Source organism: Lampetra fluviatilis, chromosome 33, assembly GCF_964198595.1.
Source record: "Lampetra fluviatilis chromosome 33, kcLamFluv1.1, whole genome shotgun sequence".
NCBI classification, from domain to species: Eukaryota; Metazoa; Chordata; class Hyperoartia; order Petromyzontiformes; family Petromyzontidae; genus Lampetra; species Lampetra fluviatilis.
In genome coordinates, this window is record NC_136307.1 from 11,325,923 (window position 1) to 11,351,922 (window position 26,000).

At 49.5% G+C, this 26,000-nt stretch overlaps 1 protein-coding gene across 1 annotated transcript; it reads left to right on the forward strand.

The window, feature by feature from the left end:
- The first annotated feature begins 9,116 nt into the window (after positions 1 to 9,116).
- Positions 9,117 to 25,509, forward strand: LOC144944145 (homeobox protein SIX6-like). The gene is made up of 2 exons (XM_078872226.1): positions 9,117 to 9,688; positions 24,989 to 25,509. Exons 1-2 carry the CDS (start codon positions 9,117 to 9,119, stop codon positions 25,227 to 25,229), a joined length of 813 nt encoding a protein of 270 aa, XP_078728352.1. The 3' UTR covers positions 25,230 to 25,509.
- The last annotated feature ends 491 nt before the right edge of the window (positions 25,510 to 26,000 follow it).

The window sequence follows — 26,000 nt, forward strand, 5'->3', positions numbered from 1 at the left end:
CGACGCGAGTGAATTATATGTTAGAACTTACAGCATAAAGACAATATAAAATAACTTTTGGTTCTTCTGACTGTGATTCTACACAACAGTAAAAGTGGTGCTTTCTTGTGAGCCTTTCCTCTACATAACTCATATAATTGAACATAAAATCTGATCATTACATCTCCATTTCCAGATATGGAGAACAGCCATCACCTTCAATAAACCAGTTATTAAACAGATTAATTAAACATACTGTACATACATATTTGTATTCTAAACCTTCCTGGCTGTGTCGGGTGGTGGAGGGTTATGACACATTTATACTTACGCGATCTAACCAAAAATCTTTTATTATGAATTGTATTCTATCACTGGGAGGAAAAGGGAGATGTGGATGTGTCGGTCAATTAGCTTTCTTCAGGAAACAAAAAAACGATACATTTTGTCTGGCGCACTTTCATTAGGCGTAAAAATAGATGATGTATCTTCATGATACCACCCTTATATCTGAAGATAGATTCACTATCTTACACGCACTACTCAGCGCTTACATCTCGCCTTTTCTTTTTCCTCAGCCATGGTATTGACCAGTTTATTTTCCTCGTATTCTGTTGTGGAATGTAAGAAAATATGCAATCTCAGAAAACGTATCATAACGTACAATCATATATGGAGTTAAGTGCAATTACCACATAGAGCTGATGGGTGTTTAGAAGCGTCTTACTACATTTAGAGAGGCATTATAATAATAACAAATCATCTACAGCCAGTTAAGTCAATAGGAATGCAAGTGATCCTGTCAAATCTGCATACCTGTCAACCCCTTATCAGTGCCCTACCTTATTACAGACCAATTCAGACCTAATTGGTCACCACGTGGCCCTTACAAATCTCAACGTTCATTCCATCACAAGGGAGAAACACAAATAAATAAGACAAAAATATGATTGTTTTCCCCGTATTGAAACGGCCTGAAAACTCAATTTCTCTGCACAAGAATACGAGTAAGCCGTACAGGTTGACAGGGTATGAGCTTCTCACTACACATTTAGAGATGCGCAATGATAACAATAATAACTCATCATCTACGCCCAGTTAAAGTCAACGGGAATGCAACTGATCCTGTCAGATCTGCGATGCTTTAAGCAGGCTTCAGCCAGGAGTTTGTTTCGTTTCTCGATGGGAACGAGAGGGTTTCAAGGGGTGTAGGGAGGTCGTTGTTACGAAGTTGAGCGATCATCAAAACGATCTTGTTCAGGTCTGGGCAGTCCAAGTCCCTCTCCGCCGCTGCTACCGACGACATCTCGCCTCAACTATGGTCCTCCCGCCTCTCCAGCACCAACACCACTATCAGAGAGGGGAGACGGACATTGCTCACAACACAACACCAAACATTATCTCTCTATAGCCTTGTAACACTCTTAAGCGAGCTGTCGGATATAAAAAACACACATTTAGACGCAGAGCTATGTAGGACATGCTGTGCGCAGACTTTGATAATCTCCATCGTAGACGGATTCCTCATGCACAAATATATATACAGATATATATACACACAAAACAACAAGATGTAGAGCCTTGTAACAGACTGAAGGGGCAAGTGCTGTTAGCGAGCACATGTGAAGGCCTGAACGGCGATGTTTTACACAACGCACCAGATACTCATTTGATGCCGAGTCGACCTAGAGAAGGCCCAGGACCGGGTCTGACAATCGTCACTGGTGTTGGTAACCTTGAGCGTGAATCGAACTCGTGATGCCGGGTTCGTAGCGCAGTGCGCTAACCACTGCGCCACCGCTCCCCACTTCAACAACAACCACCACCAACCAACCACAACGCTTGGACACAACTTGCACACAGCGAGACACGCAGTGAACAATCCTCTCATGGGTCGTGGCCACGTTCGTGGTGGTGAAGGTGGTGACGTTGGTGGTGGCGGTGGAAGAGGATGCGTTCCTCTTTAAATGGTTTAAAAACCGACGCTAATTACCACACGCTTTAAACAATATATACACGACAAAAAAGGTGGCATTACGAGATTTGAGGTCACTTAAAACGTAGGCGGCTTTGTGTATGTTTGTTGTTGTGTGCCCGATGCTTTAGTTTGTGATTGTGTGAGGCTTGCGGCCTACCCAAATTGTTTTGTTTTTAAGCTGAGGGAACCCGAGTCGATGCACAATTGTACATCTGACAAACTGATTGCAGCATAACGTTACCGTTTGTGAGCGAGAAGGCTCTGGTGTTGTTGTCGATGATGATAATTACAACGATAACGTTATTTTTGTTATTTGCTGAAATTACGACTTTGAGCGCGCGCACGCAGGTTAAAATTTCCCGCTCTTTTCTAACGCGGCACGTGGTCAACGCCACGTGACCCGCGGCGACCACGTGACCAACCCCCCCTCCCCCCCATTATAACAGGGTCGACGTTCCGGGCAATGCCCCTTCATGGTATAAACTAGGAGAGGCCAGAGAGAGAAAAAATTGTTGGAGATTTCCCTTGTTTACACCATGGGGCCTGATAAGTATTATATATTAAAATATTCTGATAACCAGCTTTTAACCAAATATAGTAGTAGCTATACTAATTGGTTCTTTCGGTAAAGTCACGTATGTAGAAATACAATTAAAATAGATCACGACGTTTCGAACGCAACACAAGCGCTCGTCCTCAGGTGAAAATGGCGCAAACCACACAGCGAGGGAACACGCAGAGGGACATCACACACAGAGCACACAGAGGGACATCACACACAGAGCACACAGAGGGACATCACACACAGAGCACACAGAGAGACATCACACACAGAGCACACAGAGGGACATCACACACAGCACACAGAGAGACATCACACACAGAGCACACAGAGAGACATCACACACAGAGCACACAGAGGGACATCACACACAGCACACAGAGAGACATCACACACAGAGCACACAGAGAGACATCACACACAGAGCACACAGAGAGACATCACACACAGAGCACACAGAGGGACATCACACACAGAGCACACAGAGGGACATCACACACAGAGCACACAGAGAGACATCACACACAGCACACAGAGAGACATCACACACAGAGCACACAGAGGGACATCACACACAGAGCACACAGAGGGACATCACACACAGAGCACACAGAGGGACATCACACACAGAGCACACAGAGGGACATCACACACAGAGCACACAGAGGGACATCACACACAGAGCACACAGAGAGACATCACACACAGAGCACACAGAGGGACATCACACACAGAGCACACAGAGGGACATCACACACAGAGCACACAGAGAGACATCACACACAGAGCACACAGAGGGACATCACACACAGCACACAGAGAGACATCACACACAGAGCACACAGAGAGACATCACACACAGAGCACACAGAGGGACATCACACACACAGCACACAGAGAGACATCACACACAGAGCACACAGAGAGACATCACACACAGAGCACACAGAGAGACATCACACACAGAGCACACAGAGGGACATCACACACACAGCACACAGAGAGACATCACACACAGAGCACACAGAGGGACATCACACACAGCACACAGAGAGACATCACACACAGAGCACACAGAGAGACATCACACACAGAGCACACAGAGAGACATCACACACAGAGCACACAGAGAGACATCACACACAGAGCACACAGAGGGACATCACACACAGAGCACACAGAGACATCACACACAGAGCACACAGAGAGACATCACACACAGAGCACACAGAGAGACATCACACACAGAGCACACAGAGAGACATCACACACAGAGCACACAGAGGGACATCACACACAGAGCACACAGAGAGACATCACACACAGAGCACACAGAGGGACATCACACACAGAGCACACAGAGAGACATCACACACAGAGCACACAGAGGGACATCACACACAGAGCACACAGAGGGACATCACACACAGAGCACACAGAGAGACATCACACACAGCACACAGAGAGACATCACACACAGAGCACACAGAGGGACATCACACACAGAGCACACAGAGAGACATCACACACAGCACACAGAGAGACATCACACACAGCACACAGAGGGACATCACACACAGAGCACACAGAGAGACATCACACACAGAGCACACAGAGAGACATCACACACAGAGCACACAGAGGGACATCACACACACAGCACACAGAGAGACATCACACACAGAGCACACAGAGGGACATCACACACAGAGCACACAGAGGGACATCACACACAGAGCACACAGAGAGACATCACACACAGAGCACACAGAGGGACATCACACACACAGCACACAGAGAGACATCACACACAGAGCACACAGAGGGACATCACACACAGAGCACACAGAGGGACATCACACACAGAGCACACAGAGAGACATCACACACAGCACACAGAGAGACATCACACACAGAGCACACAGAGGGACATCACACACAGAGCACACAGAGAGACATCACACACAGAGCACACAGAGGGACATCACACACAGAGCACACAGAGAGACATCACACACAGAGCACACAGAGAGACATCACACACAGAGCACACAGAGGGACATCACACACAGAGCACACAGAGGGACATCACACACAGAGCACACAGAGGGACATCACACACAGAGCACACAGAGGGACATCACACACAGAGCACACAGAGACATCACACACAGAGCACACAGAGGGACATCACACACAGAGCACACAGAGGGACATCACACACAGAGCACACAGAGGGACATCACACACAGAGCACACAGAGGGACATCACACACAGAGCACACAGAGAGACATCACACACAGAGCACACAGAGGGACATCACACACAGAGCACACAGAGGGACATCACACACAGAGCACACAGAGACATCACACACAGAGCACACAGAGGGACATCACACACAGAGCACACAGAGGGACATCACACACAGAGCACACAGAGAACGGCAAACTGCACGGAGGCAAATACATCAAGAAGATGAGAGACGCGAAATCAGCCAACCTTAGAAATGTCATGCGATGCAAACCAGTCGGCCAACAACACAGTTGGACACTAACCTGGTTGAACACGTATTTCAAAAGACTGCTAAATCCTGTGTTCATCTTCCAGGTTGACCGGTTTCGGACCGGTTTCGACAATAATACTTCGATTTTATATCACGTAATTCATGCTAATTGCATCCCACAACGCTGTATATCAATTATATATATTAGGGCCCAATCCTATTTATAATAACTATCAAGCAAATTAAAACCCTCATAAAATAAAACGTGAATAAGCAACTAATGAAATGTCATGAAAGCAAAAGTCCGAGCAGCAGCAGCAGCAACAATAAGTTATCAGAGAGCAGAGAAATGTCTCCATGAAGTCGACATCCCAGATCACAATCCGAACTACTCGCACGAGCAGCCAGGAAGCCTTCCCACGAGGGGCGGTGGAGTGGCCAAAACGTTCTTTTAGACCAGGGGTGGGGAACCTTTTTTTCTGCCAAGGGCGATTTGGATATTTATAACATCATTCGCGGGCCATACAAAATTATCAACTTAAAAATGTGCCTGTTATATTTGGTCAAACATTTAATTAACTCACCCCTAATGCGATGGCTGGAACTGCTTCTCTTTGGTGAGGCGTGTGATGTTAGCTGGTATTGATGATGTTGCTTCTCGCAACTGCTTTTTCAGGTTTGCTCCTAGATTTATTGAATTTCGAGTCCCGCCAGCGGTTGCCTTGGCAGGGCCACACCAAATGATTTTGCGGGCCTCATACGGCCCGCGGGCCGGACGTTCCCCACCCCTTAAACCAATCGGTCAAATATATATAAAAAAAACTTCAGTGTGTTTCATCGGCAGAGCCAGGCTTGCTTGAACCAATTCTGATCAACTGAGAGATGTTATCGACAGTGGCCCGGTGGCGAGATGTTCACTCCCTCGCCTGGTATACAGGAGGCTGTAGATTCGATCCCGATCTTGACGCCTATATATTTGGAGTCTGCGTGTCCTCTCTCCCCGTGGCTGCGTGGATTTTCTCCAGGTTCTCCGGGTTTTCCCTCCACATTTAGAAAGATGCGTTTAGAGTATTTGGCTGCTATATCTTTCCACGTGATGTTGAGCTATCATTTGTGGTCAGATTGATTCTGAAAAAGAGCTATATAGCTTAATGGGCCTTATCTAGTCAAATAAAAAAGAGTTTAATTTGAGTATAAGATATGGATATTGGTTGGACGCAGAACTATTTAATACACAACACTAAATAATCATTACCGTCGTGGTGGAGAATTGTTATTTGATTATTGGTTGATGTGCGTACGTAAGCCATACCGTGCTAATCTGAATCCGTGATTTAACGCAACAGGTTTGTGTATACCCGACTTTCATCTATGTCAGCAGTTACCGTGTGATATTATGCTACAGTTGAATTCATGATTCTAACATATCTAACACAGCAACATCACAATAACACATTAATTGCAATAATAATCACAATGAACAGGAACACAGACAACGCGTTATATAATAAATATCAAGGCCGTAATTATAATATATATTAAAATATGCTCAAAATGTCCCCCCCCCCCAATATATTGCCATAAACAATATAAAAAAAAATTGCTATGCTATGTAAATAAAAACAACAATTTGCTAAACCTTGGCCACAGAATTCTGTTTACATGATTGTGGTTATGGTTGTACTTTATTAATCCCTAATCTCTGCCATTACATACAATGAAACAAGAAAAGGTAAAAATAAAAAAACAGAGCAATGGAATACAATACACTATTAGACATTATTGTAAAAAATAAATAAAAAGTCCATCCCATGTGTAAGTAAATTTTTGAATATTTAGGCAGGAAATTAGTATTCAAATTTAGATTTTTTTTCTGGGGGGGACCCCTAGACCCCCTGGAAGATTTGGTCCCCCCCAATTTTCACTCCATGGCTACGGCCTTGATAAATATATGAACAGACTAAACAACAAACATCTACCACCCACAAGGTTCGCCATTTTACACCGATTTCCAACAAATAAAAATATACAGTGGGCCAACGTTTCAGGCAAGGACCCTCCCATCGGCGCTTGAGAAAACATCTCAGAATGTTACGTCAATCCTCTCCTTGACGCCGCCATCCCTCGCTGCCCTCCACCCAGAGCGTGCGCGCTCGTCAAACACCGCTGCATCTCAGCGGTTTGGCCTCTATGCGAGCCGTGTCCACACACAGAGACGGCATCCACATCTATGTACACACGCGTGCAATGTGTATCGGCCACTGTTACTGAGCGTGGGCCGAAACAAAGCGGGCAGCAATGTGCAAAGGGGCCTCTGCAATCCGCTGTGCGAGGGAGCGCGGGGATGGCGACAGTGGAGGTCACGGGGCGCGCGTTTAAATTCCAGCGCGAGAGTGGGGGGTGGTAGGGGGGAGATAGGTGTGGAGGGAGAGGAGTCTGTGGAATTCATCTGGATTACATGATGCTCGGCATGGACCACAAATCGCCAGAGCGATGCCCTCCCCTGCGCGAGCGTGGCCGACAAATTTCGCGTTAATGCGGACAAGAGCAAAACCGAGAATCCAATCAATCCAAGCGAACGTCACCACCGCCTCCTCCATTCACTCTGCTACCCCCCCACCGCCCTCCAACCATGACCGGGGGCTTCATCCAGCAGTGGATTGAGAAAGGGCTGGACATGTGCGACAAACAAAGACGGAGCAACGATGAGATGAGCCCGTTTGCAGGAGCTGGGTGGTGACTTGTTGTCGTTGTGGGACCGCGAGAAGATGGTGGCGGCTTGGAGGAAGCCTTCATCCAGCAGCGGATTGATCATTGCTGCTGATGATGAGCATGTAATGACATTGCTCTGACGTTTCGGACAATGGCCCTGTCCTAGCAGTGTGTGGGAATATTGAAGCGGCGTGCAGCGGATGTCGAACACCGCGCGTGCGGCGTTCCCGGCATGGGAACGGTGACAACGCAGTTCTCCTACCCCAGGGGGGCTGGGTAGGCGCCGTGGGGCAGGGGAAAGCCCTGGGGGGTCTCAAATGCCGAGTGGGGGGGGCGGTCTTCAAGACCCCCATCACCGGTGGTATCACACCACGGCGCAAACAAAACGCGTCGCGCGTGTTTTGCGCGGAATGAATTCGCGGCGAGCGTGATGTGATGACTCCTTTATTCGCCACTATTTGTCGGCTCAAAGCAGAGCGATTCGCGCCTTCAATTCTCCCGTGAAGCGACAAGGGAGATTGAGCTCAGAGCCATCACGCAAATTGCTGTCATCCGTGGGCTGCGCCGCGTCCTCATTTGTAAAGGAGGCGCGGCGCGCGGCCTGCACCGGGCAGTCGGGTGGTGTCCCCTCTCATCTCGGGCCCCGGGATTCTCCCGACACCGAGGTGCGACCAATTCCCTCGTGCGTGGCAAAGCGTCCCCACCACCACCACCTCCTCCTCGTCCCCCAAATGGCTGGGGGTCTTCAAGGACCCCCCACCACCACCACGGCCACCACAAAGGACATTGTGGGAGGGTTACGCGCCGCGTGATGATGGGAGCGGGTGCGTGAGACGAACACTCCTCCTCGTTCCGTACGGGTGGAACAATGCGTCCTGCAGTTCGGGTCCTGCGTTGAAGAAGACGGGGAGGAGGAGGGGGGGTTGGGGTTTGTTGGGAGGGGGGGGGGGCTCTCGGCACGTTGGGCTCATCGCTGTTGCCATGGACACGGGGGGCGATGGGCGCCGTGCGCGGCCAATCAGCGCGGCGCGCTCCGTGGTCCGAGCGCAAGGGGACCGCGCGGCGGCGGTGGCGGCGTCGTCCATGATGATCCTCGGCGTAGCGCAGCGCTGAGGCGGCCGGGGGCTGGCGGCGGCGGAGACAGCGAGCAGACGCGGCTGATTAGACGCGGAGGCTTAGTGCAGAAGACGCTGCCTGCGCACGCCGTCGTCTCAGCAGCAGCAGCGGCGGCAGCAGCAGCAGCGGCGGCTGCGGCAGCCCCGGGCGAGTCAGCATCGAGCGGCGCGCCCGCGCGCAGCGCCACGGGCCGCTCGGCTGGACCCGCTCGCCGGCCGGCCGGCCGCCGCCCTCGCCCCGGTGCCAGCGAAGGCGGTGCCCAATGTTCCATCTCCCCGTGCTCAGCTTCAGCCCGCAGCAGGTGGCGAGCGTCTGCGAGACGCTGGAGGAGAGCGGCGACGTGGAGCGCCTCGCCCGCTTTCTCTGGTCGCTGCCCGTGGCCCCGGGCGCCTGGGAGACGCTCAACAAGAACGAGGCCGTGCTGCGCGCCCGCGCCGTCGTCGCGTTCCACGCGGGCAACTACCGCGACCTGTACGCCATCCTGGAGGGCCACCGCTTCTCCAAGGCGTCGCACGCCAAGCTGCAGGCCATGTGGCTCGAGGCGCGCTACCAGGAGGCCGAGAGGCTCCGCGGCCGCCCGCTGGGGCCCGTAGACAAATACCGCGTGCGTAAGAAGTTCCCGCTGCCGCCCACGATCTGGGACGGCGAGCCCAAGACGCACTGCTTCAAGGAACGGACGCGCCGCGTGCTGCGGGAGTGGTACCTGCAGGACCCGTACCCCAACCCGGCCAAGAAGCGGGAGTTGGCGCAGGCCACGGGACTCACCCCCACGCAGGTCGGCAACTGGTTCAAGAACCGCCGGCAGAGGGACCGCGCCGCCGCCGCCAAGAACAGGTGCGTCCTTGTGAGAGAGGCGACGTTTCGGCCAGCGGCGAGGCACCCTTCTTCAGAGCAGAGAGGCCGCCGCCAACACACACACGTCCGTCAATAACAGCGCGCCTGTGTGGGCTTTACATGAGACGTGTGCGTGTAATAGGCGACGTTTCGGACAATGACCCATTCTTCGTGGGACATGCCGCGAATCGGCGGTGTTGATGTTGAACGAACGTGGTGAGTGTTGTTGTTGTTGTTAATTGTGCACCACTGCCATCGGCAGCAGCATCATCACCATAAAATAATTAGAGTTACGGAGATGGGTCATTACTCGAAACGTCGCCTATTTTATGTGATCGTTCATCTCTCGTGTGTATGTGTAAATCTGTGCGTTTGATAGTAATTGTGTATGTGTATATATATTGTACGCGTGTATATATGTGTGTATATATGTGTGTGTGTATACATGTGTGTATTATGGATGCATGCGTGTAATTGTGTTTATAGTACGTTGCCTTTACATGTGCGTTTATAGACCCGAGTCAGTACAATACATGTGTGTTTGTATGATTTGTGTGTATCCAGTGCGCGTAATTGCACGCATTACGGTGGCGACTCGACACGACCGGTAAACCGGTAACCCTTTACCGAACCGAAAATCGGGAAACGGTTATCGCTCCCATTGCGACGCTGAACGCATCGATTGGCACGGCGGGCCGAGGTCACGGCGTGGTTCGTGGTTCGCCCCCCACTCGGGGGGGGGGGGGGGGGCTTTGGCCTACTCTTCCAGACGCCGTGGAAGAGCTGCCACGCGTTACTCCGCCGTACGAGAGCCGCCGATTGAGTCACCGCGCTGAACATCGTTCCTCACCGCGGCTGAGTGGCGGTGGTGTGAGATTTGAGAAACTCGCTCCATCGTACCCTTTGGTTTTTTCGGTAAAGTCGCGTAGGTAGAAATAAAATTGTACAAATCACGACGTTTCTATCGCAACGCAAGCAATCCTCATGCTCGTGTTGCGATCGAAACGCCGTGATTTGTTTTATTTCTACCTACGTGACGTTATCGAAAGAACCAAAGAGTATGGATTCCTGCAGTCACGAAAGCTTCAAATCAAGATCGCTCCAACGACCGCTACTGGAGTCGGAATCGCAGAGACGACCTCTGTGGAGGCCTCCCTCCGTGTCCCAGTGAATGGCAGTGAAGAGTTGGTCACCTTTGTTGTTGCGAGACATTTCTAGATGTGCGGCTAACCGGTTTTTTATTCATAGTTTTTTCATGCGGTTACCGGTATTACAAAATACCAATTTTAACAAGCCGATTAAGCACCTAATAAAGGTGTTTGGGTTATATCGCGTAAGGATAAATGTGTCGTAACCCGACACGGCCAACACGTACGGCGTGGTCACGTGTACAAAACGTGGCAATTCGTTACTACTTGAGGCCACCGTTGTGTTGGAGAGTAAATCCACAGCGGGTGAACGACACATTTACACTTACGCGATCGCACCCAAAGCCCTTTATTATGAATATAATATTTGTCGCGACAGCCTACTACGTGTCAAGCCTATTAGCACGGTTGGCTACGTACGGTGCGAAAGAAGTTCAACATCCATACATGTCTATATATACACACAGTATTTGTGTGTGTGTGTTCTCGTGTATTCATCTTGTACGCATGTACATGTGGGCATATATCGCGTGTATGGTGTGTGTATGTGTTGTACACGTGTACTATATATATCTGTATATACTGTAAAACTTGTACGTACATTAATATTGCATCAATGGGATCGACGGTGGTACACGACGTTTCGGGCCAGCCGCCTTCTCCAGCGTGTACTCACGAATTTTGTTGTTGTGTTTAAAAAACAAAACTCGAATATAATTTATACAAGTTCTCTAAAAATGTATATTTAAAGTCGTTGTTTGCGATCGGAGATCGATTCCCGCTCACGGCCAACACCGGTGACGATTATTTGAACCGGTCCTGGATCTCCCCTAGGTCGACTCAGCCTCTAATGAGTACCTGGTGCGGTGTGTAAACGCCGCTACTAGGGAGACAAAGGCGGTCGGGCGTGGTGATGGCCACCCACCCCCTCGTGTGCCGTGCCGATCTTCATAGGTGCTCGCTAACAGCACTTGCCCCAACAGTCTGTAAAGGCTATACGAGAGGTCTTTGTCTGACTGTCGGTGTGTATATATGTGTTTATCATCATCATGGTGATTATAGACGTGATTTTAGACTTGAGTATATGCAGCAGATGTTATGCAGGTCACCACCTCCGCGAAAAACAATGAATACGGAGGAGCGAAAACAGATAAGGCGAGATGTGAAATTGAATTCACTCTCAGGGAATAAATAAGCGAAAACATCGAATCTCAGAGCCATCTTCTCTGTCGGCGGAACATCCAGCACGGGGCAGGTCTGTGTGGGGCAGGTCTGTGTGGGGCAGGTCTGTGTGGGGCAGGTCTGTGTGGGGCAGGTCTGTGTGGGGCAGGTCTGTGTGGGGCAGGTCTGTGTGGGGCAGGTCTGTGTGGGGCTTTCGTTGATGCAGAGCAACAGCCGCGATCTCTTACGTCGAGGTGAATGGGCCACACGATTTGCGCCAGGAGTGTAGCGGAGTGGTGCAGCAACAACATCATCATTATCCTCATCATCGCTGTGGTGGTGATGACGAGGATGCATCCTCCTGATTCGTGTCTGTGAATCTGGTTGTTGTTGCTGTTTGTCCCGTGGTCTCTTCTGGGTGGTGGCCACAGTCGCGCTTTGCAACGTGGGGAATTGATGGTGCAATTAGAACTTACATACTTTATTCATTTATGCAAGCGGCGTGACGTTATCTTCCACGCCTGATATGCAAGGAGTTTGGGGGTTCGATCCCGACCCTGACGCCGGCTTGTATATATTTGGAGTTTGTGTGTCTCTCTCCCCGTAATCGCGTAGATTATTTTTCCTCCGGCTCCTCTGGGTTCCTCCCCCCACACACATTTAGAAACATGCATTGAGATTATTGAGATTATTTCGCTGCTGTACATTTCCACGTGATAAGCCGCTTTGGTGAGCTATCGTTCGTGGCCAGATCGCTTCTGAAAAAGAGCTCGAAAGCTCCGTGGCCTTCACCTGGCGAGACAAAGAAAATAATGTCGTTTCATTTGTATATTTGTTTTAAAATTATTTCTTTACCTGTCCTATACTTTTCACTCCTATCGTGTTTTGCATTCTTTGTTGGTGTACCCGCCCCTGCTAGACATCTGTAACAAAACACAGAGCTTCATAGCTCATCGGATTCCTCCAGTATAAATACATATTCTGATTCAACAGAGCCAACGGGGTTGGGGGTGGGGGGGATGCGAAGCGAATGATCACCATTCCCAGGAGCTACAGGCAACAGCGGACAGATGTTCAGTGGAAGAAGGGCAACGTGATCGATTCCAAACAACCAGGATGCGAATGTGTGGGAGAGAAGCAGCAGTGTCGTGCGGAGGTCACCGCTCGCAACAAGAAGGAGGAGAGGACGTGACACGGATGAAGTTGACACGTTTTTGTTTCTCTTCTTAAACAAATGCTGTTGGCGATGCTGCTTCTGATGCTGCACTTGGCAGCGGTGAACAAGGCGAGTTTAACAACAGCGCTCAACGCGTTCGCCACCAACAGTAGCACTGAATGTGTGGCCTTAAAAGGAAAACATAAATATATATACACACACACATATATCTATATATACTAAGAGGCGAGATTTCGGGCAATGGCACTTTTTGACACTTCTTAACAGCACGAAAACATTTTTAAAAATTAGATGAACAAGGGCCATTCCCTGAAACGTCGCCAATTCTATCTATTTTTGAAGGCCACAGTGTTATTGACGAACGTGTTGAAGTGAATATAAAAGGTTCAGGAGTGTAAACCCATTATGAAAAGAACATGGAAAGCAGATTGATACCGCAACGTAAAAAAACAACGTCTTTTTCTTCTTGGTTCTTTCGGTAAAGTCACGTAGAATGGAAATAATATTATTTCCATTCTACGTGACTTTTATTATTTCCATTCTACGTGACTTTACCGAAAGAACCAATAAAATTAATCCCTGCAGTCACGAAAGCTTTAAATCGAAATTTAACGACATATTTGTTAACAAAGTCGCAGCAAGACGTGGGAACGGCAAAAAATGAAGGCGACGATTCGTAAATAGCAGATGGGGCAGCGCTCAGACGGCACGATTATCCGATATCCACGTGTCAGACAGAATCGTGAACAAACAAGTGAACGGGTTCACTCCAGATCTCCGCAGCACAACAACGACCGCACATCCTGCTGCTGCTGGGACTTGGATCAACCACGCCCGGCCGCCTTTGTCTCCCCAGTGACGATGTTCACACACCACAGCAGTTACTCGTTTGAGGCTGTGTCGACTTAGGGGAGATCCAGGACCGGTTGAAATAATCGTCACCGGTGGTGGCCGTGAGCGGGATTCGAACTCGGGTCGCCGGGTTCGTAGCGCAGCGCGCTAACCGCTACACTACAATGCGTTATTTTATTTTACTTTTTAATGTTTTTACCTTCGTGACTTTACCGAAAAAACCTAAGAATATGAATCATTGCAGTCACGAAAGCTTCAAATCTAGAATTAATGCGTTACGCTTCCACATGCGCGGGTCACGTGACAGTTGTGACGTCACAGCTCACTTGCCGTGCAAAAAATCTATGCATTATTGAGCTCCCCCCCCCCAAAAAAAGTGTATTTTTTATAATTGTTGCACGGTGTACAGTCTGGAAAGTACCCACATGGCACATTTCAAGTTTGTTGCATGTCGGGAAGTACGCTAAACATTTTGAACAGACACACATAATCACAACTTTGCCTTTTATATATATGGAGATGTAATTAGTATTGTTGTTGTTACTACTGTCCTTGGCAGTATGGGGAGGGAAATAAAGAACGGGAAAACTCCCGGGAACAGATGGAGTAACGGTGGACATCCTCACCATATATAGAATCGGGGATCAGCTGTCGGATAAAAAAAAACATTTCGACGCAGAGCTATGTAGGACATGTTATGCGCAGACATTGATAATCTCCATCGTAGACTGATTCCTCATCCACAAATATATATACATATACACAAACAACAAAGATCCTCCCCCGTAGAGCCTCAACAGACTGTTGGGGCAAGTGCTGTTAGCGAGCACCTGTGAAGGCCGGAACGGGGCGCGAGGGGATGGGTGGCCAGCACCACGCCCGACCGCCTTTGTCTCCCCGGTGGCGATGTTTACACACCGCACCAGGTACTCATTTGAGGCTGAGTCGACTTAGGGGAGATCCAGGACCAGTTCAGAAAATCGTCACTGGTGTTGGCCCGTGAGCGGGAACCGAACCCGGGTCGCCAGGTTCGTAAACGCAGCGCGCTAACCGCTACCCCACCACTCCCACAGACATGTACACACACATATCCACATGTATGTATATTTAAAAAGGGAGACACGACTGATTTAAAGAAATTGCACGCCCATTAGCCTCTTATCCTCACAGGTACGTGAAGTATTGACGACATTCAAAGACGCCTGCAAGTCACTACGAGAACCAAGTGGAATCTAAAGCATGGGCTTCCAGCATAGGCCATGCGCTGTCAATCCGATTCTATAGCACATCATCATCATCGTGTGATGATGCTGATGATGATGCGGCATTGGCAGTGATGCACAAGCACAATAACAACAACACTCAACACGTTCGCCCATAACAACATTGTGTGCGGCCTTAAAAGTAAAATATATATATAATAGGCGACGTTTCAGGCAAGAGCCCTTCTTCATAGCAACATAAATCGAGAGGGTAGTTGAGAGACAGAGTGGGTGATGAGACACTCCGTTTGTTTACACTATGGGAAGACCTGGTGAGAATTACATTTTTTAAACGTTTCCTGATTGCCAGCTTTTAAATGTGTATGAATAGTTACACTATGAGTAGCTATCAAGTAACAGACAAGTATCGCTACTAAATAAACTAATTTATGTTAAAGGTAGAATTATAAACTGTTTCGGAGACATTGCATTGTGGGAAGATTCTATATGGGACGTAGCCGTATTAAATTGCATAGAAACGAACATACACACACGTGCACATACGAAATTGTACACACGTGTGCACACACGAACATATATACACGTGTACACACACGAACATATACACACGTGTAAACACACGAACCTATACACACGTGTACACACGAACATATACACACGTGTACACACACGAACATATACACACGTGCACACACACGAACCTATACACACGTGTACACATACGAGCATATACACACGTGTACACACACAATAACTTATACACACGTGCACACACATGAACATATATACACGTGTACACACGAACATATACACGTGTGAACACACGAACATGTATACGTGTATACACACGAACCCAAACATACGTGTACACACACGAAAATATACACACGTGTACACACAAAGAACATATAAACACGTGCACACACACACGAACATAAACACATGTGCACATACATGAACATATACATACGTGGACACAAACGAACATTACACATGTGTACACACACGACCATACGTGTGCACACACGAACATACCCACACGAACATATAAACACGTGTACACACACGACCATATCGACACGTGTACACACACGAACCTATACACACGTGTGCACACACGAACACATACACGTGTAGAGACAAACCTATACACACGTGTACACACACGAACATACACACAGAGAATACACATCGGTGCGTGTCGACGATGAACATGCGTTTAGTGCAGTGGGAACTGATGGAGTCATCGAAGCTCAGACGCAGCTCGGCCTTAATCAACACACACACACACGCCACGACGTGCACATTGACGACTGAACGGCGAGCAGGCAGAGATCGCGTGAGATTGGGGACGACGAGAGAGCAATGGGGAGATGGAGTCTGGGTCTAGGTTCACTCGCTCTCACCCGAGGCAGTGACTCGCAGCGGTGTTCGAGAGGAATCGTTTTTGTTGTCCAACAACAATAACAACGACAACAACAACAACTACGTCTATAGGATGGGAGAAATGAAGACGCGGAATTCTCTCGTGGCTGGACCGTGGCCCTGTGAAGATGAATTCGCGACTGGGCCGTGCGAGGAGAGGCAGAGGGAGAGAGTCGCGCGCTCAGGGGGGGGGGGGGCACAGCAATCACCAACCATGTCACGGGGACCCATTTGCCAGCATCAAATAATGGAAAAATATATATAAGAATAGGTTTTGCCCCTTTCTGGCAATTAAAGAACAAGCGTTAAGGTGTTCAAACGCCAAATATGTATATTGTTGCAAAGACTCAAGTCTGCATTGACCACACACATGACTTGTGGTGGACACGCAAACAAAACATGAATCTTCATATTCTTGGTTCTTTCGGTAAAGTCACGGAGAAGTGAAACAATAAAATAATAAAAATATTAAACAATACAATTATCACGACGTTTCGACTGCAACACAAGCAATCATCATCAGATGTGAAAAACACAGCATTAAATCAAAATGAATCTTGATTTGAAGTTTTCGTGACTGCAGTAATCCATACTCTTTGGTTCTTTCGGTAAAGTCACGTAGGTATAAAAATAAAATGTAAAAAAAAATTCCTCTTGAGGACGACCGCTTGTGTTGCGATTGAAACGGCATAATATATTTTTTTTATTTATACCTACGTGACTTTACTGAAAGAACCAAAGAGATAAACAAAACATGCTTTGATAATAGATTGCATTGTCTTTGAAACTGATTGGCCTGCACCAGCCTTCTTCAGGGCCTGGTCTCACCGCCAGTGTCAGACCAGAGAAGGACGCCAAAAGGCGGACAGCACAAGGGCAATGCCACGCGTATCAGAGCATCTAGACCTCGGGGTGAGCAGCAGCTATAGCACGGGATAACTTTTGCCAGTATCAAAGGCCACGGCACGAAACAGCGGCCTTAAAATACAACGGGCGACGTTTCGCGCAATGTGCCTTTCCCCATAGCGCTCGTACTTGTGTATACTGTATGATGTATATATGTGCGCCTGAATGGGTCGACTTTCATCCAGCAGTAGATAAGGGCCGTGTTGTGTGTGTCGTTGTGTGGAGCGGCGCTGTCGCCGGTCAGCGCACTGCGCTACAAACCCGGCGGACCCTGAGTTCGACTCCTGGTTCAAGGCCAACCGCATCAGCGGCGAGTCATTTCTGAGCCGACTCAAACATGAACGAGCACCTGGGGCGGTGTGTAAACATCAGCACTGGGGAGACAAAGGCGGCCGGGCGTGGAACTGACCACGCCGCACACTGGCCTTGTGCGATGTGCCGACCGCGATAGGTGCTCGCTAACAGCACTTGCGCTCACAACTTATGTGCGGTGATCTAGACGGGGGAGCTTTGTCTTTTTTAAGTGGTCCGTATGTGCTCGTATGTGCGTGTATATGCTCGTGTGTGTACACGTGTGTACATGTATACACGCTATTATCATGGTTGCTGAGTACAGGGCACAGCACAGCAGCGACCAGCAACAAACAGCACTATTTTATTTGTATTTAGTTTTTTGTCCTTCCCCACGCACCACCGATTAAGGTGGTTGGGCTACGTACGGTGCGAAAGAAGTTCAACGTACATACATTACAGTTCTAAGAAGATATTGAAAGAGTTATGCGTTATATTTCTATACCAATGTGTTAATTAATGTGTATTAATACCCTATGTTAAATGCTATTGTTATCCATGTATATATAGGTGTATATATTAATTCGTTTATAAACACAATTCATCATTAAATGGCTGAAAACATCAAAATCAAAACCCAATGTAGCAGTAGCAGGACCCTGCTGGATAAATAACTGGATTATTAGAATTGTTATTCTACGTGTGTGTAAAGGTGTGTTAATGAGCGAATGTCTACAATGTTTTGTGTTTGTGTGCTCTCGGTGTCTATAAACTTGACACGTCGTCGTCATTATCCGTAGCCGTTGTTATTCTCTTCCACAATTCACTATTAGGCTTAGGCCACGTAACGATCTGAGCGAGTGGTTTTTGTTGTTGTCGTGAGACACTCCACGACCCGACATCGCCAAACAGGCGCCGTTGCCACGCGTGACACGCGTGTCTGACTGGTGCGGCTCGTGTCACCGGCTACGGCCAGAGAGCGATCCTCACGGCCACGTCTATCAGCGGTTGGATCCCGGCGACGTTTCGCTTCGGACCTCACCAAGCATCCGCAGGGAAATCCATCAAGTCAAAATCAACTTCGGGATTTTCGCTCGCCTCCGATATTGGCCGCCGCCAGGAATCGAACTCATGTCTCCGAATTCGTAGCGCGGTATTTGGGCCACTGCGCCACGCCTCCGATACGTATTCATGTTCGAGCACGTATTGATTGGTTCATGTGTAGTATAAGTTATGTACACGTGTGTGTATCTGTATGTGTGTGTATGTGTGCAACCCGGAGACCAGAGTTCGATTCCCGCTCATGGCTAACACCGGTGACGATTATCTGAATCGGTTCTGGTCCTCCCCTAGGTCAACTAAGCCTCAAATGAGTACCTGGTGCAAAGTGTAAACATCGCCACTGCGGAGACAAAGGCGGCCAGGCGTGGTGCTGGCCACCCACTTGCGCGTGTGCCGTGCTCGCTAACAGCACTTGGCCCAACAGTCTGTTAAGGCTATACGGGGTTTCTTTGTATGTGTGCATATACGCGCGTGCGTGTGTCTTCTCAGTAATCAAGATCCATTTTCTAAAAGTGCTGCACCCCACTCTCATTTGCCTCTTTATTTGAGGATTTTGATCCCGCTGTGCATTCAATAACCATTCTCATGCATACATACTATTATAATCTGCTGTGTTTAAGAATTGTGTCCCAGTGGCGGATGTCTGTAATCATTATTAGCACGCCTGCTGGAGGCTGCAGGACTTGACTGCGAGGGTTTCCGCGTGCGATTTTATTTTTCCCGGGCACTCCCATTTCCATGCACACGTAAACACTCATGACCTTAATATATACAGAGGATCGCAGAGCTTGGGCCAATTGTTGGTGGCGCCGGCTCCTCGTCGCGTGGCTGCTGCCTTCCCCGCTCGTCTGCGGTTCCTCCTCCTGGTGCTTCTGAGTCGTCCTCTCTCTCTCTCTTCGGAAGTGAAGTTATCGTCACTATCAACTGTGTACCCGAGACTACACCACCGCGGGGAGGGGAGTAGAGTCAAGGGTGTAATGAATGGGTAACGAGACGGGAGAGAGAAGATATAAGAGAAGGAATGGAGGGCGGGGAGGATGAGAGGAGAGGGATGGAAAAGGAACGGAGAATCGGGCACGAGACCTCGACGCTGCTGCACAGAGCGGCGTGCGTTTTCAAAGGGGGCGGGGAAAGGGGAGGGGTTCCGAGTGGGGGGGGGGGGGGCACGCAGGAGTCTCACGGTTGGTGACGATGGAGCGGCACCCGAGACGTGGGATCCCGGGCGTGCGCAACAACAGTGGATTGTTTCGCTGCTCACCACGTAGCCCCGTAGCAGCATCAGTAGCCGATGGTGTCTTTGTGGACACCGAACAGGGCTAAGCAGGCTCAAAGCCTGCTTAGCTTGCGCAGTCTGGCGAGAGCGGGCGCTTGGCGGGTTGATTCGTTCATTGGGTATCACGTCACACACCGTCACAATCATCACACATCGTCACAATCATCACACACCGTCACAATCATCACACATCGTCACAATCATCACACATCGTCACAATCATCGCCCACCGTCACATCTGGCCTGGGTCAATGAGTGATGAGAAACCCTCTGATGGGGCGCGTCCATCGCTCAGCCATCGCCACTGCCCCATATGCATCTCTAGGGATATCACACAACCACCACAATAACCACCAAAACAACCACCACCACCACCACCACAATAACCACCAAAACAACCACCACCACAATAATCACCACCACCACAATAACCACCACCACAATAACCACCACCACAATAACCACCAAAACAACCACCACAATATTCTTAGGTTTTTTCGGTAAAGTCACGTAGGTAAAACATCAAAATTAATGAAAATAAAATAAAACAAAAAATCACGACGTTTCGGAGGCAACACAAGTCTCCGTCATCAGGTGGGACCGTCACAGCCGAATTAGCTGAATCAAGTGAGGCAATGATTCAAGAAGTAATCCCTTATAAGCAAGTTGAAGGGGGGAGGAGAGGGGGGGGGAGCTCATCAGAATGTGGTAGCCAATGAAAAAACAATGGACTACGGCTTGGACGAGGTTGCTGCTGTACACGCCAACACAATGGACAGAGAGGGGGGAGGGGAGGTCTGATACACATGATAGACAAAAGAACGAAAATGCCCATGTTTATACCAATGCTGGCTGAACAATGAAGAGAGCACTGCCAAAAAATAACTGGGGATGTTAACACTCGGTAAAGTAAAGTAAAATAGTGCCTGTCAGATAAGATGGTCCAAAAAAGTGTAATTAAGTCTTTTTTGCGTGGTTGATAACATCTTTCCAATGATTACTAAGTTTGTACCCATCATCACGGTTGAAATTATGTCTGTGTTTGTATATATTTTTTTTCAACCGTGATCATTGGAAAGATGTTATCAACCACGCAAAAAAGACTTAATTACACTTTTTTGGACCATCTTATCTGACAGGCACTATTTTACTTTACTTTACCGAGTGTTAACATCCCCAGTTATTTTTTGGCAGTGCTCTCTTCATTGTTCAGCCAGCATTGGTATAAACATGGGCATTTTCGTTCTTTTGTCTATCATGTGTATCAGACCTCCCCTCCCCCCTCTCTGTCCATTGTGTTGGCGTGTACAGCAGCAACCTCGTCCAAGCCGTAGTCCATTGTTTTTTCATTGGCTACCACATTCTGATGAGCTCCCCCCCCTTCAACTTGCTTATAAGGGATTACTTCTTGAATCATTGCCTCACTTGATGCAGCTAATTCGGCTGTGACGGTCCCACCTGATGACGGAGACTTGTGTTGCCTCCGAAACGTCGTGATTTTTGTTTTATTTTATTTTCATTAATTTTGATGTTTTACCTACGTGACTTTACCGAAAAAACCTAAGAATATGATTCCTTGCAGTCACGAAAGCTTCAAATCTAGAATTAACCACCACAATAACCACCAAAACAACTACCACAATAACCACCAAAACAACCACCACCACAATAACCACCACAATCACCACCAAAACAACCACCACAATCACCACCACAATAACCACCACAACAACTACCACAATCACCACCAAAACAACCACCACAATAACCACCAAAACCACCACCACCACAATAACCACCACAACAACCACCACAATAACCACCAAAACAATCACCACCACAATAACCACTACCACCACAATAACCACCACAACAACTACCCCACAATAACCACCACAACAACCATCACCATAATAACCACAACCACCACAATAACTACAACAGCAACCACCACAATAATCACCACCACAATAACCACCACAATCACAAACAACGACAACCACGCAACCACCACAACAACCACCACAATAACCAACACAACCACAACAACAACGGTGCCCTAATGATCACAACAGCGATGAAGACATCGCCTGTTCGGGAATCTGATTGGCTAACTCCCCCCCCGCCCCCACCGCGGGGTAGGCGTGGCTCCGTGGGATGATGCGGATCAACCGCTCGGGAGCAGCGTCCGAGCGGCTCGCAGTTGGAAAGTCAACGGGGTTCAAGTCCTGCTTAGGGGGAAGGGGGTGACTCAGGCCATCATCCCACTGGGGGTCGATAAAATAGTTATCACTTTTGAGTGGAGGGAAGTCAACGGTGGTTGGCCTTTGCTGATTCGCCCTCCCCCGCCGTAAGAACGTGGAATGTCCACCACTGGCGGTGCAGGGCTGTAAAGAACAGGGGATGGACACCAACGCCTCAATGTTCACTCGATCCTCAGGAGCTCGCGTTCACTCCGATTGCTCAGCCCACGGAGAAGCATCATCACTCGCTGCGCTTACAGCTTGTGAGTGTGGATAGCAAAATGAATATAACGACGAGCCCTCTGTCAATCGCCTGCTGGACGAAGGCTCTTTCCCTCCACGTCCCTCGTGGATGTTGTTTAAATATACTTCACCTCGCTCGTCGGTACGAGTTGCCAATGGGTTCTAAACTATAAACCACATCGCACGTTAGCCGTGATCGCGAACCCCGATGGCCTGGTTAACGACGCGGCGCAGCGCGCGCTAACCACTCCGCCACCGCTCCGTCTCTGCGTAATTGAGGCTGCCCCCTCGTTGGGCTCGCGTGGTTCGTGGCGAGTTGGGTTTGTGCCGTTCGTCCGACACCCATCTCTGCAACGAGCTCGCTCGAAGGCACGAGCGATGATTGTTCAATCGATGTGGTGGCGGTGTTTACACTGCACGTCGCTGCCTGGAGCTGTGGAGGTCAGCCGCGAGGGTTGGTGGATCACCGCCGCACACGCGCGCGTTGTGAAACTACCTTCCCGTGGGTGGGCGTCGAGGAGGAGCCCGTACCCTGGCTCGCCAGGAGAAGGCGGTAACAGCAAATGTGGACTCCACCTGTTCCATTAAAGATAGTGTTGGCCCCTCGCTCGCACGTGTGGGTTTTCTCCGGGCGTTCCGATTTCCTGCCACATTCAAACGCTCATTAACACCCTTTCCCGTTCCGTCATCGGACACGTACGTCATACGTTCTTTTTCTGATTCTGTTCCGATTACGTATGTTTACGTCATTGGAACGGACTCGAATCTGAACGGAATCGGAAGTAAAAGGTCCCCGCGGGATGGCGTGTGGCACAGTTTGGCGCCAGCTGTCATCTAGTGCTGTCTTGTTGGTGATTACAATGTCTGGAACAACAGCGGCACTACTACGCCGCTCTAAATAAAAGTCACGCTAACCGCTTGCGCGTTCCGAGATTCACCGGATGAACGGCACCCTCCCTACAACTTGCAGGCATCTCGGGAAAGGGTTGGCCGATAACACCTTCATATATAGAGAACCGCAGAGCTTGCAGGGGGGGGGGGAGGTTCCTCACCGCGTGGCTGTTGCTGCTGCCTCCCCGCTCGTCTGCTTCCTCCTCGTGGCGCCTCCCTCTGATTATGAAGCCTTCAATCAATGACCCACCACGTCAGCGATTTGACACATTCCTCTGCCGTGCACGTGACGCGATCACACGCTCCTGCTCGTCGCGCGGCAGCAGAGGCGAGCTGAGGTCAGCGCGAGGTCAGGGTTAGGGGCGGAGTTTAAGTGGGGAAGAGGTCAGGTGAGGTCGGTGTGAGTTGAGGTCACGCTGACGTCAGGGTAGCGGTGGTGGTGAGATGTTAACTACCTCGCCTGGTATGCAGGAGGTCGTGGGTTCGATCCTGACCCTGACGCCTGCTGTATAATTTGAGTTTGCGTGTTTCTCTCTCTCCTCGTGGTGGCGTGGATTTTTTTCCGGGTACTCCGGTTTTCCTCTCCACATTTAGAATCAACGTACGCTTAGATATTTTGGCTGATATACATTTCCACATGATAAGCCACTTCGTTCAGCTATCATTTGTGGCCAGGTCGCCTCTGAAAAAGAGATATTTAGCTCAGGGGGCATTAACTGGTAAAATAAAAAAAGTTTAGTTGATAGGTGTGAGGCCAGTGAGAGTTGAAGTCTGGCTTGAGTGTGAGATAACTGGGAGTGAGGTCGGGGTGAGGTCATAACGGGGTCAGGGTTGGGTCACCGTAGATTCTGAGGCTCCGTGCTGCGCAGATTTTTAGCCCCCTCCCCCGCCGCCCCCCTTGACCTCGCCGGGATGTGGGGAGGGGAGAAGCTCGCGGAAGCTCCCACGCCAGTGCCGCCGATTTATTTATTTAGTTTACTGCGCAGATTTTTTTTAATCAATCGTGTCCCTTCCAGCGAACGCGTCAAACGTCGTCCTAATCACCTAATGCATTAGCTCTGTGAATATAGCTGATGTCAATCATACGTGACGTCACTGCTACACCACACACACGCACTCACACACACACACGCCACTCACAACATAGACGCGTTGACACACCAGCTCACTCACCCACTTAGTCAACCACCCACCCATGGCTCACAACCACCCACTCACCCACCTACCCGCGCACACAACCGCACACTCACCCACTCACTCATAGCCCGATTACCCACAAACTCACTCATTCACTCACCCACCAACTCACCCACTCACTCACACATTTACCCACACACTTATCCATTCACTCAACCACTCACCCACCCACTCTCACACGTGCCCGTGTGCGCGCTCCTGGCTGCAGGCTCCATCAGCCGTCGCTCTCTCCCGGAGCCGTGGGCTTGCGGGAGGATGAAGAAGACGACGACGATGACGACGACGATGACGACGAAGAGGAGGAGGAGGAGGCGGGTGCGGGACCCGGGCGAGGCCTGCGGAGCTCCTCGGGAGCCGCCGCCGGGAGCCCCGGAGCCGCGAGCCTCTCGAGCCTCGGGGAGCCGCCGGCGCACCCCGCGTCCAGCGACGGCTCCGACTCGGAGGCGTGAGCCAGCGGGAGCCAGCGGGAGTGGCGGCGGCGGGGGGGGGGTGCTGATGGTTATGATAATGAGGCGAGAAGGAGAGGAGGAGGAAGGTGGGACGAGGGGGAGCAGGAGGAGACGACCACGAGGGACCGACGAGGAGGAGGAGGACGAGGCGATGTCATCGCTTGCGCCACCCTTCACCAGATCCTCGTGACCATCGCGAGTAGATGATGATGATCGTGATTCCTGAAACAGTTTTGCTCGCGCGTGCGTCGTGCGCGTAGCACCGATCGATGTCATCGCATCTCCCACCCACCTAACACATACAGTATAAACTTACAGTCTATACAGTATCCGTGTATATACATCTACCACGACCCAAAAAGTAGAGCAAAACGGGGCTTCACCTCGCTGTAGTTTCGTCACAATGAGCACTTAGCAGCGTCTGCTGGTACTGAAGTGAAATGTCTGTAATGACCACCACCACTATCACAAGCAACACCATCATCACCACCACCATTACCATCACCACCATTATCATCACCACCACCATCATCACTACCACCACTATCATAAGCAACACCATCATCATCATCACCACCACCATTATCATCATCACACCACCAACACCATCACCACTATCACATCCAACACCATCACCACTATCACAAGCAACACCATCATCACCACCACCATTACCATCACCACCATTATCATCACCACCACCATCATCACTACCACCACTATCACAAGCAACACCATCATCATCATCACCACCACCATTATCATCATCAC

Coding starts and splice junctions, on each gene's coding strand:
- LOC144944145 (XM_078872226.1), top strand. CDS start 9,117: ATGTTCCATCTCCCCGTGCTCAGCTTCAGCCCGCAGCAGGTGGCGAGC. Junction 9,689..24,988: donor GCCGCCGCCGCCAAGAACAG/GTGCGTCCTTGT, acceptor TCCTGGCTGCAG/GCTCCATCAGCCGTCGCTCT.